Consider the following 14816-nt stretch of genomic DNA (forward strand, 5'->3'; position numbering starts at 1 on the left):
TCCTGTATGAACCTGAAACCTCTACTGTAAGCGCCTCTTTCACCGCTGCACCACTTCACCTGTCGTCCATCCGTTGTGTCTTTCATCCTGTTGGAGGCCCCCGGTCAAACCTTCTGCTCGGCAGGTGCCTGGACGTCCCAACAGAGAGGACGAGGGCCTGGATTGACTTCATCTGAGTCGGAAACAAAGAGAGGATTGGAATTTGTAGTTTTTTTTTTACCCTCTCTTTTCCTTTGGGCCCTGTTCCTGTATCTATATGCATGCAGGACTTACACAGGAAATCCCATTTTCTGTTTAAGGTATGTGGGAATTATTTACATTTGGTTGCAGACATTGGGGAAATGCTGAATGTACAGAACTTTACCGGGAGAGCTTAAAAAAAAAAGGGGCCCACATTTGAATTGTGAGAAAGATTTGAAGTACATGATTAATCAAAGTCCAAGCTTACTGGCTCAGTCACTTCAGAGTCACAATAACTTGTTTGATTTCCTAGTTGTCGATTTCTCATAGTTGAGAATCGGCCATGGATTTTTAAGTATTTTTACTGTTATGGAATCACTCATTCTCTTCCGGTCCCATTTTAGAAATGATCTGCTCTTCCAACATGCAGGAAAAACACAAACATGAAATATAAAACTAGATGTTCTGTAGCGTTGTCTTTTTATTCTTGCCTGATTCTGAGCAAGTTAAATGGTCATGGTCATATTGCTTTATTAATCTTTGTGGTTATAAATGATCTTCATTAGATTGCCCTATGGTACAAAGGTTTGAGAAGGGAGCGGCTAGATGTCTTTACAGCTGTGCAGCAAAGATAAAGTCTAAAGGATGTTGCCTGATATTACCTCGAAGAAGGACTTCTGACATGTTTTCTCACTTTACAGTTATATTGTCTTAAATCTCTACCGGGGTCTCTATTACAGAAGGTCTACCTTGTCTGTTCCTCCCCTTTTTGTCACAGTTTCTCCTTTCAGTTGTTACCCCTGTATGGTCCAACTACAGAGACATGGCTCTTTGCTTCACTAAATATTTGTCACTCTGTGATTAGTATACACGTGCTTTTCTCTAGGTGTGAAATATGGAAGACCTGAGCTAAAGATGGCATCGGTAGCATCATATTTTGGCCAATTGTGTGGGAACGCGCAAAAGAAAGGTAAGAACTAATGCTAATTAACTATTACTGTCTGTCTTTAAATCAGACGTGTTCTTGTTCATGCATCATGTTTGTATCATACAGTCAGTGGACTAATGGCACTAATACTTCTACATACTGCATGCTTAACTATATTAATATTTAAATCTCAGACCACACTGATATTGCACTATTCCTTCCTTCTCTTCTATTTTTATTTTATTGGATTTGCAAACAACAAGGAGTCGGTTTAGGCACTATACAATAGTGCAGAAAATGTCCATCGAAACGCTCTTTTTTTTATAATTTTATAATACAATGCGGATACAAAGTCTATACAAAGTCTCATAATAAAGAGTCAATGTGGATGTCTGGTCAGGCTGGAAATCTCCACTGCCTGCTCTGCCCTCAGAAGCATACTGTAAGAGTAATCAGTATAACATGGTATTTTTATGCAAACAGTTTTATCAATAATAATTCAAATTTCTTCTAACATTTATATTTTTATTGTCCTTTCTGTTTTTATTCTTATATGTTAAGTGAGTGTTGGACTTTGAGTGAAATTCCTTGGTTGTATGCGCAAACCTGGCCAATGAAGCGGATTCTGATTGTAATTGACAAAATGAAGCGACACTTTTCTCCTATAGCTGCTGCAATGTCCTCATCCCTCTCTTGCTTGGATTCTTTTACTTTTTCACAGAGGAGGAGAGACTTTTTCGGGCTAATGACAGACCTTTTAACCTCTCCTACCGCTATGCTGTAAGTATTGAAAGTTTTGTGCTGTCTTTACAAAAAAATAGACTTTTTGCATCATAGCGCTGGAGCTGTCATCTGCTTTCGTCACATTCCCGTGTCACTTTTTCTCTACTTCAGAACAACGCCATCAAGACCTCCAAATACAACATTTTCACCTTCCTGCCACTTAACCTCTTTGAGCAGTTCCGGAGGCTCGCCAATGCCTACTTCATCTTCCTCATGGTCCTTCAGGTAGACTTCTTCTTCTATTAGCCTTCCTCCTCTAGTGCTGGGATGCATGTACACGTGGACAGTATATGGACTGTGTCGAACTCTTTGCACATTTACATTAAGGGCATTGTTTTTCCACAAATATAGCAGGGACTTGTGTATTTATGCTTTGTGTGTGTGTGTGTGTTTGAACAGGGAATCCCACAAATCTCCTCTCTCTCCTGGTTCACCACGGCCATCCCTCTGATTTTTGTGCTGTCTATAACAGCACTCAAAGACGCCAGCGACGACATAGTAAGCTGAACTTATAGCATTCTATGACGACTAACTTGAAACATAGCGCTTTAGTTAAATAACTAAAGGAAGATTTCAGAAAAGCCAAAAATAAGGAACGCAATTCAAACATGGAATTTATTCATCATGTCTTCTCTTTATCTTGTGTCATTGGAGTAGAACAGGCACAAAAGCGACAAGCAAGTGAATAACCGCAAGGTGAAAGTCCTCATCGATGGAGAGTGAGTTGTTTAAAATGCAAACTTCACATTATGCACTTCTCCATTATCCATGTGTACAGCTGTAAAGCATTGTTGAGCTTTAAAAGGGTGTGCGTTTTACTGTGTAGTAGTGTGTGATTTCATGATATGCTTTATGTTTACATTTTTCTGCCAGACTGAGAAGTGAAAAATGGCTGAATGTTCAGGTTGGGGACATAATCAGACTGGAGAATAATCAGTTTGTCACAGTAAGTATGGAGAATAAAGACAAATTAATATTTGCCTGCACATGTTGACTGTGTACAATATGGCATTTCTATACTTTCAGTTGTCCTTACTGTAGTTAATGCTTTTATTTTTAGGCAGACCTTATGTTGCTTTCCAGCAGTGAGCCTCTTAACCTGGTCTACGTAGAAACGGCTGAATTAGATGGGTAAGTGTGAAGAACTCTGTGAGTGTGTGTGTGTGTGTGTGTCACTGTCTCATGCCCTCTTGGTCTCCCCCAGTGAAACCAATCTAAAGGTGAAACAGGCCCTGACTGTAACTGGAGAAAGGGGAGACAGCATCGATGCACTGGCTGGCTTCAATGGTGAGAAGCTGTAAGAAATAACAAAAGAGACATCCCGATTTGTAGTACTGCAGTATGGCTTTTTTGTTTCTAAGGGGGGAAAATATCTATAGTGGGTTTTCGGTCCAAATATTGGGATTTCTCTGGTGCTTAGCCTTATTATTTTCATAGAAACTAAAAAGTTTGAAAATTGGAAATTGTTCCTTTTGGCAATATAGTTCTTACTTTTTATAGAGGTGAGAATCAATTTGTATTTTTTCTTTAAAATCCCTGAGGGTGAAGATAAATAACAACTTTCCATACTAAAGTGCTTACAACATAATCATAAAATGTTACATAACTTTTTTTAAACAAAAATAGTTAAAGAAATTAAGGACATTTGTGCACACCATAGCCTATGAAGCAATCCTTTCAGAAAGGCCTAAGCCTTAGGCTAACACTGTGACAGTCATCATCTCTTTGAGTGCAAACATTTCATTGAGAGGCAAACATTCTGTTTGTCTTAATCACTACGTAGATTTTCCCATTTGAATACATGTTGTAGTTTATAACTCTGACACTAACCATAACCTCCATCTCTCTCTCTCAGGCGAAGTGCGATGTGAGCCTCCCAACAACCGTCTCGACAAGTTCAAAGGTACCCTGACCCTGGACGGACAAACCTACTCTTTGGACAACGATAAGGTGCTGCTCCGAGGATGTACTCTGAGGAACACTGAGTGGTGCTTTGGTCTGGTTATCTTCGGAGGTAAACAGTTGCTAATGTTAGCTTAAAATGGGAAGTGTTCAAAAACGCAAAAGGGCCGAAAGCTGTGTTCGGCGTGCACCGCTCAAGTCCGCAGGGACCCAGCAGAGGGCGCTAACGCTACACACATCCATAGTCTAGTTCCAGTGGGAAAAATAATTTATTTAATTGAAAACCGACAAGTCCGACAAAAACAAAATGATAAATGGCATCAGTAAAAATGCTACATATAGTTAATTCAATTTGCAAAGATAACGGCAAGTAATGGTAAGTAGATTCATTGACTCTACTTATTAGCTCCAAGCTGGTATCTTTGGCCATATAACCATAACGTAGCCTACTAACGTTAGCTAGCTAGCTAAATTGCTAACACTTTGGTAAATGGCCAACCTGGCTGCATTCAGTTGGCACGTTATATGCTAATGTTGGTGGACCTTGAACTTTCTTCTGATAAGAAATTACTTGTCAGTTAAATTAATAAGTAAGTACCAAACGCAGGCCAGCCCGGTCAACAGAGTGAAGGCAAAAAAATGAACCTATTCAAGGCCAATGAAGCAGGAAGAGAGAGGTTTTTGAGTGTAGCTAATGCTAATGCACACACACTTTGATTTCCTCTCTTCAAAAAAAGTGTAAAGTTTAGAGAAAAAGATACTGCCTCAGGCTTGCGTTTACAAGTCTATGTGCACCTATTAGGAAGTGACTGGAGTAAGTTTAGGATGAGGAAAAATGTGTAGGCTACTCAGAAAAGTAAAATCCCAATAATACAAACTACAAGAACGCACTAAACAGGATTTTCCCTTCAAAACGGTCTCTGCAAATGCTGAAAACGTGCCACTCTCTACATGGTTGTCAGATTATCTTAACACGAGTTTGAATCTGACCAGGTCCTGACACCAAGCTGATGCAGAACAGTGGGAAGACAACATTCAAACGGACGAGCATTGATCACCTGATGAATGTCCTGGTGTTGTATGTGAGTTTGTAATTTGGTATTGTAAATTCATAGCTAAGTATGTCAAACACAAATGTATGAATCCTCAAACATTTGGAATCAATATGTAAAGTTATTCACGTGTCTCTAAGCTTGGAAATTACACTTTTAACATTGGCAACAGTTTTTCATAAAGTTAAAATATCTATTAGTAACACTACTGGGAGAGTACTCATCAGTGTGGTTCCTCTTCCTAATTGTTCCTTATACGGTACAAGTCAATAAATGTCACTGATTACATGATGCCCCTTGAGCTTGCACATGCAATACCTTCATAAAAGCTTTGATTTTTGAAATGCAGATTGCTTTTCAAATAATATTTATAATTTTAATATCAAGATGTGTGATATCTTGAATCTGTCAGATCTTTGGTTTACTGGCATCTATGTGCACCGTTCTGGCCATTGGCAATGGAATCTGGGAGGTGAGGGAGGGCTCAGTGTTCACAGCCTTCCTCCCTCGAGAACAAGGGGCTGACGCCGCCCTCTCATCCTTCCTCTCCTTCTGGTCCTACGTCATCATCCTCAACACGCTGGTGCCCATTTCTCTCTACGTCAGGTACGTTCCAGCAGAGAAAGATAAGAAAATCAAAAAGCAACCAAAGTTAACATAACTTTACAGTCAGAGTTCTTTCTTCATGCGTTCCTGCATGGCTCACGCTTATTCCCTATGTGTGCATATGTCAGCGTGGAGATCATCCGTCTGGGGAACAGCTTCTTCATAGGCTGGGACAGGAAGATGTATTACCCCAAGAATGACACTCCTGCCCAGGCAAGGACCACCACGCTCAACGAGGAGCTGGGCCAAATCAAATACATATTCAGCGACAAGACCGGCACCCTGACACAGAACGTCATGACGTTCAACAAGTGCTCCATCAATGGGAAAGCTTACGGTGATCTGTTATGCTTCTAAACGAACTTACAGAGTTAATAGGACACACCAGCATGGGCTGAATGATTTATTTTGGAGTGTATTTCTCTGTTTCAGGGGAGCTGTTTGACTTTTCTGGTCAAAGAGTGGAAATAACAGAGGTGAGACGAGAATACTGATACACATTTGTATTTTAGTTTAATATGGTGTATGTATTAGTCCAACTCATTTGTTTTTTTCTTGTCCGTTTTTTTTTTTGTTCTCTACAGAAGACAGCGAGAGTGGACTTCTCCTGGAACCAGTTGGCTGATCCAAAGTTCATCTTTCACGACCACAGTCTGTTGGAGACGGTTAGGGAGGGAAACCTGGAGGCTCAGGCCTTCTTCCGCTTGCTGGCTCTCTGCCACACTGTCATGCCTGAGGAAAAGAAAGAGGGTGAGCGCCCTCTAATGAAAAGCTTTGTTACTACATAGCAGGTGGCTGCAAAGGTTTAGAACCAAAGATGGCAGGTGTTCTGTCTGTGGTAGGTTACAGTGCATCGTTGTGTGAAATCCTCAGTCATGAATTATACAGTTTTCTCTTGTCTTTTACTCTTCATTTAGCAACTCCAGTAGGATGTTAAATTCTTAAGTAATTGTGTTTTCAGAAAGTAATAAAGCCACCACACATATGTCAGATTTGAAAGACTTTGGTGCCCTCCAGTGGCAGACAGCAATGCCCCCTGTTTTTGACATTTGTTCTTTCTTCCTTTCCTCTCTGGTCATCTGTGTCTACTGGCAGGGGAGCTCTACTATCAGGCTCAGTCTCCCGATGAGGGCGCTCTGGTGACCGCAGCGAGAAACTTTGGGTTTGTGTTCCGCTCACGTACACCAGAGACCATCACAGCCATGGAGATGGGCAGAACAGTCACCTATGAACTTCTGGCTGTTCTCGACTTCAATAATGTGCGCAAGAGAATGTCAGTCATAGGTAATAGAAAGTAGTTGTACAATGATCGTTTTTTTCAAGGTTTTGCATGTCGCCAAAATATGATGCAGAAAGTCATATTTGAGAATTAAGATGTTTAATCCATCACACTTTACAATGTGTTGTGTCAACTGCTGAACAGTGATCTCGCAAATTCACAAAATGATTAACTTTGCATTATCCTTTCAAACATGTTCATTTCAGTTTACTCAATCAGTCATGAAAATGATCCTAGCAACAGGTTTATGTCTCAAACCTCATGACTCTGTGCTTGCTAAGCGACTTCCACCATTATTTCCAGTACGTAACCCCGAAGGCAAGTTGACGCTGTATTGCAAAGGAGCAGACACCATCATCTTTGAGAGACTGCACCCATCCTGTAACAAACTGAAGGAAGTTACCATCGGACACCTCAACGTAAGTGATGCGGTTGGATTTTTGTGATGTGTGTGTCGACATAAAACAAATGCACTTTTGGAAATTGGCAAGATTATTGTATTGAACTGCTCTTAACCGTCTAAAAAATAGGAGTATGCAGGCGACGGCCTCCGTACACTGGCCCTGGCCTACAAGGACTTGGATGACAGCTACATGGATGAGTGGAGACAGCGCCACCACCAGGCCAGCACCGCCATGGAGGGCCGAGAAGAGAGACTTGATGAACTGTATGAAGAGATAGAGAAAGACTTGCTGGTTAGTGCGCATGTTGACATTGCTAGATAGTTCGATTGACTCAACAATTGGCTGGTTCAGTTATTGGTTGGTACACATGATACAGGCATTACATGATAGCGGACGCACACACCCCCCCCCCCCCCCCCCCCCCCCCCCCCCCCCCCCTCCTTACATGCAGTTGTTAGTATGCAAGGAGGACACAGAGGAATAAAAAAAAACATGATGGACTCTTCCGAAGAGTTCATTGTCTTCGCTCAAGCTTCTGCGTGGCAAAGTCGCCAGACAAGACCACTTTCTGAACATAGCCATACTTAGAAATACTGAGAGAGTTAGGTGGAGCTGATTGACTAAATTAGCTTTGTAGCAACTTCTTTGGCAGTGGGTTGAATTTAACGGACATTTATTAATATAAAAAAGTTACGCACTTAAGCTTTAAACATACAGTATTGAATAATCCCATTACTATCCTTTACTCTGTGGTTTTTAGCTGTTGGGAGCGACAGCTGTGGAGGACAAGCTGCAGGACGGTGTGCCACAGACCATTGAGCAACTGGCTAAAGCTGACATCAAAATCTGGGTGTTAACTGGGGATAAACAGGGTGAGTGTCACATATTGTATGTTCCAACAAATTACACAATTCATGATGGTTGAAGTAATGCAGCCAAATAATGTGAAATAAATGACCAGATTTTCTGACTGCTAATCTTAATGCGTCGGGAACCCTGGGTAACAAATCTCCATCTAAACGTCCTATCTTAGCTTTAAATGAACCCAGCGAGGCAAAGAGTGAATGTTGGGCATATTTGACAGATTGATTTGAATCACAGTAGTATTAAATAATGTTTTGAAACAGAGACCGCAGAGAACATTGGCTATTCCTGCAACATGCTGAGGGAGGAGATGAAGGAGATTTTTGTTGTGGCAGCCAATACGGCTGAAGAGGTCAAAGAGGAGCTACAGTAAGTCAGTCAGAAACAAATAACTACAACAATGTATTCATCCCAATCTGATATGAAATATTCCTAAAATAATCCTTCACCAGTCCCACAGCAGGGACTTTTGCATGCATTTGATGCTTAATTTTTTTTGTATGGTGACTGTTTTGCAAAGCCATTTGCATTTGTTTCTATGCCAAACACATTATAATGGACAGAAAATACAGTTTGAAAGAAATTGTCAAAGAATTTCCAAAACACAATTTCTTCACACACTATTTACAAAACCTGACTTCTCTCGCAAAATGTAAAATGTTTTGCCTGTTTTCAAAATCAAACACTGCTCTCAAATCATAAACAAAGTGATCATAATTATATACACTAGCAAGCAGTCAGTAAACAATACACCAATAAATAGGAAACACAATGTTAAAAACATTGTTCTCAGGGAGAAGTACATTTTTAATCTCAAAACAAATTTCACATTTCACAATCATTGTGTCTTGATGAGCGAAGACGGGCTCAAAATGTTTTTGTTCCTCCTCCTCCTTGTACCCCCTTTTCACAGTACAGTACCCTGCATCTCACAAACTTGTCCTTTGTCTCTGTGATACTGTCTTCTTGTTCTTGAACCTGCAACCAGTCAAAATCTATTGAGCAGTCAGTACTGTTAAAGGTCTTATGGCATGAAAATTTCACTTTGAGTTTTTTTACATTAATATGAGTTCCCCTAGCCTGCCTATAGTCCTCCAGTGGTTAGAAATGCCAATAGGTGTAAACCGAGCCGAACCAAACTCATTGTTTCTTCCCGTGCCTTACTGTTTTTAGGAATGCAAGAAGGAAAATGTGTCCAGAAGCTGCAGAGGAGCCATCTGTAATCAAGGCTCGCGCTGGCCTGTTTTGGCTTCAGAAGACCGAGACAGTACACGATGAGAAGGTGGATGGAGATTATGGCCTAATAATAAATGGACACAGTCTGGTAAGAAGGCCTTTTTTTAGGCACATTTCTGTCCGTTTTGTATTCAGTATGTACCCATATATTCAGTGGTGTGGTCTACGTGAAACTACACTAAGAAAGCTCCAGGATTTCCACAAATCCATTTTAAAATGCCCAACGATACGCAACGACATACTTTCCATTATCCTTCCATATCTTTGATACATTTTTTAATTTTCGTCTGTGTTTCTCTAAATAAATTAAATAAATTGGTGCGGCAAAGTGTATCTGAAAACAGGAAATGCAGTTGTTGATGCTCAAAACTCCCCTGGGGAGAACACCCAGACCCTCCACCCTAGAGTACAGTATACTCACTACAATACATTAGACTACACCACTGCATATAGTGTTGATTTAAAAAAAAGTTCAGGTCCTCTGACTTAAGGAAGCAGCTGTATTGCATTTTGCCTGTAAAACCATGTCTGTGTTGTTCATATTTATGTAGAATTATAGTTTGCTCTTCTTATGTAACATATGCGGCTCTGGTAGATGTTTAGGATTGGTCACACTGTGCAAACATAGTCTCTTTTATGTGAACGCGTGCACCTCTGGATTGGGAAACCCTGGGTTGGTTGTACTAGTCGATAACCCGCGTCGTGACACAGCTTATGCAGGACCGCGGTTGTTAGGGTTAGGGAAGCCAGCTAAGTGAAAGAAATCCAGAACATGTTGATCTTGATTTGTAGTACGGGCCTCTGGTTGTCGACTTTGGCTGTTGATAACAACACAAACACAAACGGAAATTTCAAAAGGAGAAATTACTGGCATTAGCGTTGTTGTCAGAAAAGATAGTATTTCAACTCAGCATGTTTGCTTAAAATGTGACGACGCATTTGGGTCACTTTTGGATTTATTACAGTAAATATTTTACACCTTTAATTATTTCTTCACTAGAATCTTCTACATTCCTGTGGCCAGGTTGGCTCAGTGGTAGAGCAGGTGCACATGTACTTAGAGGTTTATGCCTCGACGCAGAGGTCCAGGATTCGAATTCCACCTTTGACAATTTCCTGCATGTCTTCCCCCTGTCTCTTCCCTTTCTCACCAACAACTTTCCTGTCAAAAATTAAATGCGGAGAAGCCCCAAAAATATTCTTTAAAAATATAGTGCGGAGAGGACCTGATTGCGTTCCTCTAACCCCTCCCTCCCTTTGCTCCTCAGGCCTTTGCACTGGAGAAGGAGCTGCATCTGGAGCTGCTTAGGACTGCATGTATGTGTCAGACAGTGATTTGCTGCAGAGTCACCCCGCTGCAGAAGGCCCAGGTGGTTCAGCTGGTCAAGAAGTACAAGCAGGCCGTCACTCTGGCCATTGGGGACGGGGCCAACGATGTCAGCATGATCAAGGGTGAGTTCATTCAACTCAGACACGCATTTAAAGACTGTACAGAGCTTTAGCAGTTACACCACGCAGCTAGAAAATACTCACTGTTATTAATTGTGTTTTCTCTTCAGCTGCTCACATCGGTGTAGGTATCAGCGGTCAGGAGGGCATGCAGGCCGTTCTCTCCAGCGACTACTCCTTCGCCCAGTTCCGTTACCTTCAGCGCCTCCTGCTGGTGCACGGCCGCTGGTCCTACCTACGCATGTGCAAGTTCCTCCAATATTTCTTTTACAAGAACTTCACCTTCACCTTTGTGCATTTCTGGTACGGCTTCTTCTGCGGCTTCTCTGCACAGGTGAGGAATTATGTAACAAATCATTTGATGGGTTACATGCAGAGTAAAACATCAGAAATAACAAACAAAAGAAAAGTTGACTACAATGCACATTAAATTTGCAATATGTGCATAAGTCTCGCTCTGCCAGACCTTCCCCCACAGCGCCGCAGAAGAAGGTCTGGCCAGTCCACACAGCATTCAGGGATGGAAGAAAAAGGTGGTCTGGTTTATTGGCATTTCTTTAAACCAATCACAATCGTAATGGGCGGCGCTAAGCACCAGGCAGAGCCACAGTGCTGCTGCACAATAGCCCCTGGAAGGAATTTGTTTTGGTGGAACATGTGTACGTTCAAAAGTTGTCAAAAGCACCTCTTCCTAGGACTTGCTAGAGCCTCTTTTATGCTATTTTCGGACTCATCCAAACGATTTATACGACAATTGTCTCAAAAGTGCCTCACATGTAGAAATAACAGCATTTATAGACAGTGGACTATGCCATCTGGGGACAGCATCCTTATTGCATCATTATATGCCACCGTGAGTCTGCACCAACTACTTCTCCTGTATCTCCAGCAGAGAGGAGCAGTCTGCATCGGAGTATGGACCGCTCTAAATAAGAAAAATGTATTAAAAGTGTTCTGCTGTAACTGTTAACACTTACTAAACTTACTTTAATAATACATTGGCCTGAGCATACAGCTTACAGCACTGTCTGTACATGTCTCTGTCAGCGTTGAAATGATCAGTTATAATGCAGTATTTACATGTTTAATATATGTGTTGCTGTTCTCGTTCATAGACTGTGTATGACGAGTGGTTCATCACCTTGTACAACATGGTTTACACAGCTCTTCCTGTCCTCGGCATGAGCATCTTTGACCAGGTACGGGAAATTATTAGAACAGTAGTTATAAATACTTCAGAAACTTTTGTTTAATATCATATAATTTACCAGTACTTCCCATCCACCCATTTTCTCTAATCATGTGTTTCCGTAGGATGTGAATGACCGCTGGAGTTTCCAGTATCCTCAGCTCTACACTCCGGGCCAGCTGAACCTGTACTTCAGCAAGAAAGCCTTTGTGGTCTGTATGATGCACAGCTGCTACAGCTCCCTCATCCTCTTCTTCATCCCGTGGGCCGCCATGCACGACACGGTCCGAGATGACGGCAAAGACCTGGCCGACTATCAGTCCTTTGCTTTATTGGCACAGACCTGTCTGCTGATTGTGATGAACATACAGGTGAGGAAACACAGCACGCTAACGTTACAGGATTCTTTTATCAATGTGATGGAAGTACGTTGATTTTCTAAGGTATTAAAATTCATTGTAATTTGTTTTTGTTTTAATCAATAACTGTATTTATCAAATGTGTGTGTGTGTGTGTGTGTATATATATATATATATATATATATATATATATATCACCCACCCTTAAAAACACACAAACACACAATATGAAAAAGAAGTTGTTTTTTTTACATTTTCAGCTATGTCTGGACACCTATTACTGGACAGCGGTGAACCAGTTTTTTGTATGGGGCAGCCTGGCCGCTTACTTCGCTATCACATTAACCATGTACAGCAATGGCATGTTTCTCATCTTCACCTCCTCTTTTCCCTTCATCGGTGAGTAGATTCAACTCGTTTATAGAGGCGGATTGTTGCTGCCCCCATCTTCAGATTGTAGTCTTCCAAAGACAGACATAGCCCTATAGGTAGAGGTTGATATGTTTTATTTTAGGCCAACAGTCATAACAAAATAGGCTAAAACTGTGTCTGCAACAATCCTGCCCTCTTCATATACAAATGTTAAAGAGTTTTTTTTGTTTTTTTTTTAAATAAAAAACCTTTTTACTACGTGATTCGGACTGTGGGTCTGATGCTTCTGGAACTCCAGGCACGGCAAGAAACTCTCTGAACCAGCCTAACGTGTGGCTCACCATATTCCTGACTTCCCTCCTCTGTATCCTGCCTGTGGTGGCTTCCCGCTTCGCTTTCATTCAGCTTCGGCCCACCATCAACGACAAGGTGAGACATCACATGACACAGACTACTGCAAGTCTTTATGTACCCTGTTTTTACCTCTATAAATAAAGTTGTTGTTCTCAAAGTGATAAAATATTATTATCTGTAAAACATCATAGAGATAGGTGGACCCTGACAAAGCATTTGAATGAATAGCAATAAACCCTCCCATATTAAGAAGTGTAAAGACGTGTCCCTCTCTCCGCTCTAGGTGAGACAGAAGGTGCGGAAGGAGGCGCTGCCAGCTCCTGCACCTCGCCGTCCACCTGCCAGGCGTATCAGCACCCGCCGGTCTGGCTACGCCTTCTCCCACGCCCAGGGCTACGGTGATCTGGTGACATCCCGGAGGTTCCTGCTGAAACTACCCCTGAGGAGTCGACCGGCGCTGTTTACACAAACAGACTCGCCACTGGCTCAGAATCAGCCACAGCTCTACCGCACCATTGCAGAGGTGGCGGAAGAGTCACAGAGCCCTTAGACAGGAAGTGTAACTGTGGCACAGTGCGCGGAGCCAGGAGACCCTGTTTTTATTTTGGAGCAAAGGGTAAAGTTCACCATCTGGAAAGTTTCCAGGTCAAACCTTAACACCTGAAAACTGAGTCTGACTTGAACTCAAGGTTTTTTTCTAATGGATGTTAATGTCACTGTGAAAATGGGATCACGACTTGGCAGCACGTCGATTTTAAAAGACCACGCTGGTGCTTATTTATGTTTTAGCTTAATAAGTACAGCTTGCATATACTGCAGTTTTCATCACTGCTGATCGTTTTCCGAAGCATACTTCGGTGTTTTAGATAGTTTTTCTTCCTTCCAGAGAGATATTGGTTTCAAGTCATTTCATTAAAGCTACATTCAACTTGTGGAGAATGGCATTAGCAAGATAATCAATCATAGCCGACATTTAATCGCCTTGTCACTGTCATGTCTTAAATAGCTTTTATCAGGGAAGTCTTTTGTAAACTGCATTCAAGCACACTTGATGCTAAAAAGCACTTTTTGATTCACATTTGGATTTTTTTTAACAACATAGCTTATGGGTTTAATGCTTTTCTATGTCCTTTAAATCAACTTTATTGTCTTTACACTTGCAGACCAAAAACTACGGAAGAGGATTAGGGCCACGTGAAAAATGAATTTGAGTTCTAGGTGTAAAGCCAGAACTGTGAGATTGAACTCCGAATTTGGACTTTAAACTTAGAACTTAAAAATATTTTTGAAATACAAAAAACCTCTTCCATACAAAACACAGTGGCCCAATCCTAAAGTCTGGACTCACAGACTTGGTGCACGTTCTCGCTGAATTTATAACGACTCAGGGTTGTCCCAATGGGTTTGAGTACACACTTACCGAGCCCTTTCCGTGAGTCTGCATCGCTGCAGACTTCCCCAAAGGGTATTACCCTCAGTTCAAAGCATTGTGACGTGTATCTAGCGGAGACCATAGGGAAATCCAGAAATTACAAAGGTAAACAACAGCACGAGACACAAGACACAACCACGGAACGGACCTGTTGTCCAGCCTGTAAAACTAAAGTTTTAACGTGATCTCATGAAGGGCTGTCCCAATCTCATCTATACCTACTGTTCTATATTATATTACTATACTACCTGAGCTCCTGTGGCCTCACACACTCACTCCTGAGTGACCTGGGATCAGGTTAGTCCTCAGGGCTCACTTAGGGAGTGGGCCTGTGTTGTCATCACAGGATAGGTCAACCTTGTTTTATACACTGTCAACTAGGGCTGCACGATATGAGGAAAATATCTAATTGTGGTTATTTTGACTG

General features: G+C 41.6%; 1 protein-coding gene across 1 annotated transcript; it reads left to right on the forward strand.

Annotated features, from left to right (window-relative positions):
- Positions 1-6: 6 nt before the first annotated feature.
- LOC117959292 (phospholipid-transporting ATPase ID-like) lies at positions 7-13717 on the forward strand. The gene is made up of 28 exons (XM_034896344.1): positions 7-299; positions 1067-1150; positions 1830-1888; positions 2003-2116; positions 2291-2389; positions 2549-2610; positions 2765-2837; positions 2952-3022; positions 3096-3178; positions 3747-3905; positions 4787-4875; positions 5258-5451; positions 5580-5788; positions 5884-5927; positions 6036-6201; positions 6547-6735; positions 7034-7149; positions 7261-7425; positions 7895-8006; positions 8262-8367; positions 9172-9322; positions 10503-10686; positions 10794-11017; positions 11799-11882; positions 11998-12243; positions 12492-12630; positions 12902-13032; positions 13241-13717. The coding sequence occupies exons 2-28, from the start codon at positions 1096-1098 to the stop codon at positions 13505-13507; spliced, it is 3591 nt and encodes a 1196-aa protein (XP_034752235.1). The 5' UTR covers positions 7-299; positions 1067-1095; the 3' UTR covers positions 13508-13717.
- The last annotated feature ends 1099 nt before the right edge of the window (positions 13718-14816 follow it).

This window comes from Etheostoma cragini, chromosome 16, assembly GCF_013103735.1.
Source record: "Etheostoma cragini isolate CJK2018 chromosome 16, CSU_Ecrag_1.0, whole genome shotgun sequence".
Classification (NCBI taxonomy): domain Eukaryota; kingdom Metazoa; phylum Chordata; class Actinopteri; order Perciformes; family Percidae; genus Etheostoma; species Etheostoma cragini.

Excerpts from the sequence above, each read along its gene's own strand:
- LOC117959292 (XM_034896344.1), top strand. The coding sequence starts at position 1,096 with ATGGCATCGGTAGCATCATATTTTGGCCAATTGTGTGGGAACGCGCAA. Across the intron at positions 1,151-1,829 it reads TGGGAACGCGCAAAAGAAAG|AGGAGGAGAGACTTTTTCGG; the intron begins GTAAGAACTAAT and ends ACTTTTTCACAG. Across the intron at positions 11,018-11,798 it reads TCTGCGGCTTCTCTGCACAG|ACTGTGTATGACGAGTGGTT; the intron begins GTGAGGAATTAT and ends TCTCGTTCATAG.